The sequence below is a fragment of the Oratosquilla oratoria genome, chromosome 31, assembly GCF_046742065.1.
Source record: "Oratosquilla oratoria isolate Oo_2021 chromosome 31, ASM4674206v1, whole genome shotgun sequence".
Taxonomy (NCBI): Eukaryota; Metazoa; Arthropoda; class Malacostraca; order Stomatopoda; family Squillidae; genus Oratosquilla; species Oratosquilla oratoria.
In genome coordinates this window covers 47,596,932-47,601,931 of record NC_134807.1, presented here as the reverse complement: position 1 = coordinate 47,601,931, position 5,000 = coordinate 47,596,932, and the positions used below count along the sequence as shown (strand labels likewise).

The 5,000-nt window shown below is 34.2% G+C and overlaps 1 protein-coding gene across 2 annotated transcripts in view; it reads left to right on the top strand.

Moving 5' to 3' along the window:
- mesh (sushi domain containing 2 mesh) overlaps window positions 1-5,000 on the top strand; it is a 104,094-nt gene that overhangs the window by 33,190 nt on the left and 65,904 nt on the right. For both annotated transcript variants that reach the window (XM_076213546.1, XM_076213545.1), the window contains exon 3: window positions 4,031-4,221. In XM_076213546.1, coding sequence (XP_076069661.1) covers window positions 4,031-4,221 — 191 coding nt within the window. The remainder of the gene's footprint in view (window positions 1-4,030; window positions 4,222-5,000) is intronic.

Here is a 5,000-nt window from a genome sequence, read left to right as displayed (position 1 = left end):
GTGTATCTTGAAGAAGAATTGGAGAAATTTGATTTACCACTGCCTACTGCCACCATTATTGATTTAATTAAATTGTGTGTTTTGGAATCTGATTTTGTGTTTAACGGTAACTATTATTTACAGAATTTCGGTATGGCAATGGGTAATCCGATTTCTCCAATTCTTAGCAATCTTTATATGGAATTTTTTGAAACAAAGTTGTTACCCAATATTCTCCCCCAAAATGTTACTTGGTTTAGGTACATTGATGATATTTTGTGCATTTGGCCTGTGCTGACCCGTCAACTTTCTTGTCACAACTTAACGCCTTAGTCCCTTCAATCAATTTTACCATGGAAATAGAACAAAATAATCAATTACCTTTCCTTGATGTATTAATATACAGAAACGAAAGGTCTTTCAAATTTGATGTTTATAGGAAACCCACCAATGTTCTTTCATATGTTTATTTTTACTCTTCTCATCATTACAGGACCAAAGCATCTGTGTTATCTTCAATGTACCTTCGTGCTTATCGGATTTGTAGTCTGGAGTTTTTGGATGATGAATTCTCAAGAATAAATGACATAGCTTTAAAATTAAAGTATCCAAATCATCTAATTGAAATTTCTAAAAAAAAAAATGGCTAGAAAGTCTTATTTTGATGACAAAACTAAAGAAAAATTTAATTCTAAAAATCTTCTCGTTCTTCCGTATCATGACAACTTCATTAAATTGCCGCATATTCTTAAGAATTTCAACATCCAAACCATTTTTAGGAACTCCAACACAGTCAAAAGTCTTTTGATTAAAAATTCCCCTGAAAATAAGGAAGGCTGTGTATATAAAATTTCATGTAAAGATTGCAACAAATGCTATATTGGTCAGACTGGAAAGGAATTAAATGTTAGAATAAAGCAACACAAATATAGCGTTAGAAGTGGTCAAACGTCCAACGCGTTATTTGTCCATCTTAGGGATTTTAACTATTGTATCAATTGGAATGAAGCTAAAGTAATTGTCAAAAGTAATTCTTATTTGAATAGAAACATCATAGAATCCAGTCTGATCAAGAATACATTTGTTAATAATTTAAATTTAAGTCAAGGATTATACAAATTGGATGAATTTATCATAACAAAAATTGTAAACCAAATGTCCGGACACTTGAGCCAATATGGCACTGGGAGAGATCCACCTTAACCTTCTGAGTATTTATACTTGTCTCTTTTATGTATCTATACCTTGAAAATGTCTGAATAGACGAAAGCGCTCGGTCTCATCTCTTTCATTTTCCCAGTGGTTTTTCTGCATATATATATATATATATATATATATATATATATATATATATATATATATATATATATATATATATATATATAAGTGGCAGGGTGGTGAGATAAACACCGAGAACCGTTGAAGTTTTATTAACTGACGTTTCGCTCTTAACAGAGCTTCTTCAGAGTGTACAAACATAATCGGGAAATCAACAATTATATATCTTACATCATTCCGCGTTCCTTCTTTAACCCACCCCCTCCCTCCCTCTCGTACCCTTCAGCTCCTGTAAGATCATCCAGCCGGACATTTTGGACAGCTTAATAAAACCATCACGATGGTTACAGCAGGGCTGGGATGCTATAAAAGCTGCTTCTACTATTTTACTTTTTTTCTTGTCTAATCCTTGTTTTAATATTTCCACTCCGTCCCAGTTAGGTAAATGCCCGTATTCCTCCGCATGAATCACCAGGGCGTTTGATGTTCGGTGGGCCCTCAGGTCGCTCTTGTGCTCATATGTCCGCTTGTGTATGCCTCTTCCTGTCTCCCCAAAGTAGTTTAGGTCACAGCCGCCACATGGGATTCTGTAAACCATGCTGTTGTTATTATGTTCATTTTTACTCTTACCTCTCACTACTTCACCTATCTTCGTACTGGATGTACTGGCGATCTTCAGCCCTGCTCTGCGGAGCAAATGTCCTAACTCTGGGGAAGATCGCCAGTACATCCAGTACGAAGATAGGTGAAGTAGTGAGAGGTAAGAGTAAAAATGAACATAATAACAACAGCATGGTTTACAGAATCCCATGTGGCGGCTGTGACCTAAACTACTTTGGGGAGACAGGAAGAGGCATACACAAGCGGACATATGAGCACAAGAGCGACCTGAGGGCCCACCGAACATCAAACGCCCTGGTGATTCATGCGGAGGAATACGGGCATTTACCTAACTGGGACGGAGTGGAAATATTAAAACAAGGATTAGACAAGAAAAAAAGTAAAATAGTAGAAGCAGCTTTTATAGCATCCCAGCCCTGCTGTAACCATCGTGATGGTTTTATTAAGCTGTCCAAAATGTCCGGCTGGATGATCTTACAGGAGCTGAAGGGTACGAGAGGGAGGGAGGGGGTGGGTTAAAGAAGGAACGCGGAATGATGTAAGATATATAATTGTTGATTTCCCGATTATGTTTGTACACTCTGAAGAAGCTCTGTTAAGAGCGAAACGTCAGTTAATAAAACTTCAACGGTTCTCGGTGTTTATCTCACCACCCTGCCACTTATTTTGTCGTCCATTCCTCAATATATATATATATATATATATATATATATATATATATATATATATATATATATACATATATATACATATATGTACACATATATACATATATATACATATACATATATATACATACATATATATACATATACATATATATACATATATATATATACACATACATATATATACATATATATATATATATATATATATACATATATATACATATATATATATACATATATATTACAAAGGCGGAGCATGCCGACAGGAGACCTTTTGATCCATATCTAGGTCGGATGCGAAAAAAAATCACATTAATAAAAAATAAATAAATAAAAACTATGATAATGTAAATAACAAATAAAATACATAAATAAATGCATAGGTATAGTTAAATAATAAACAAACAGGTAAATAGTAAATAATAATGAATTGACATATAACTAGTAATAAATGAAAATCAGACAGACAAATGATAACAGAACAAAAAACAAATAATATAAGATAAATTATAATCATTACAGCATCTTACTTAGGTATTTATCTAAATGATTCTTAAAGCTTCGAACTGAACTACATTGCACTACCTGTGCAGGAAGTTTATTCCATTCATTTACTACACGGTTGGCAAAGTTGTTTCTACCTACTTCCAAATTGAATCTATTTCCGGACAGTTTGAGACCATTGTTTCTTGTCTGATTCTCATTCAATGTAAAGGTTGTGACTTAGTTTACATCGGACAGACTGGAAGGGATTTGAATACCAGGATGATTGAACATAAACGTTCCATTAAATATGCACAAGATAGCTCAGCTGTGTTCCAACATGTTAAGCAATTTAAACATTGTTTAGATTGGGACAGAGCTGAGCTTATTTATAAATCCAGATGTGAGTTCAGGAGAAAAATTGTAGAATCTACGATCATTGAATTTCAGCCCAACATGAATATTTCAAAGGGGCAATGGTCCCCGGACATAATGTCCGGACTCTTCATCTCCAACCTAGTGAAAGCTCATTTGTCTCCTGACCTCACATACGGAGTGAGAAGAGGGTAGAGATATCTTCCCATGTTCCCCTTTCTTTTGTTAAGGGTGCTACTTAAACAGTACGCCCTCTCTCTTATTTGTATCTACTGAAGAGGATTGCAGTTTGCAATCGAAATATATAGATTCCCCGTTTCCAGTCTTTTCTACTCCAACAGTGGTTTCTACGTTATTGACAAATGTGTGATTACATTTTTCACCTGTAATATATATATATATATATATATATATATATATATATATATATATAAAAATATATATATATATAAAATATATATATATATATATATATATATATATATATATATATATGGAGTAAGTATCCCAATTCCAACTGTTGGTCATATGAGGACACTTGTTAGCTATAGTCCTCCTTTTCCTCCGATCTCTGATTCTCGCTATGTCCTTCTAAAACCTACTGCCATGTTACTCCTTTCCAGGTGTCTATCAACGGCTACCTTGGGTTCTCGGACGCCCCCTTCAACTGGGAGCATTACCCGCTTCAGTTCCCGATCCTTGAGTGGCCCAACCGACCGGATCCTTCCTTCATCGGGCCTTTCTACTCCAAGTGCAACATTGGATTCCTTCGGCCCGGCGAGGGAATAACCCGCAACCCGGGAGTCTATTGGAGGTAGGTGGTGGTGTGGTGGCCCACGTGCCGAGTGTCTACGTGCCTCTCTGTCTGTATATGCGTCGCTGTATCTGTCGGTGTGTTTCTATGTGTGTATATTTGGGTATGTCTGTATCTATGTGTGGCTCTGTCTCTGTATGTGTCTACGTAAGTGTGTACATGCGCGCGCGCGTGTATACATGTATATATATATATATATATATATATATATATACATATATATATATACATATATATGTATATATATGTATATATATGTACATATATATATATATATATGTATATATATATGTATGTATATATATGTATATATACAGTATATATATATATACATATATATACATATATATACATATATCTATGTATATATATACATGAATCACAATGGCAAAAGCCGACAAGACTGTGAGAATAAACACCTTGTGAGATCGAAACCTTTATTGGTTTATTGGTTTCGATCTCACAAGGTGTTTATTCTCACTTATATATACATATATACACATATATATATACATATATATATATATATACATATATATACATATATTTATATGTATATATATATATATATGTATATATATAATATTGCTTGAGAAATCATATGATTAAAGATACATCTGTCAATAACTTAAATATAAGTCAAAGAAAGTACAAATTTGATCATCTTATCAAAAAAGTGGTGTCCCGAACGTCCGCTGCCGCGAACGTTATAGGTTCATCATGAAAGACTCCTTCACAACCTTTTCCTGTTCCCATCCATGGCCTCCTAATTTGCATAT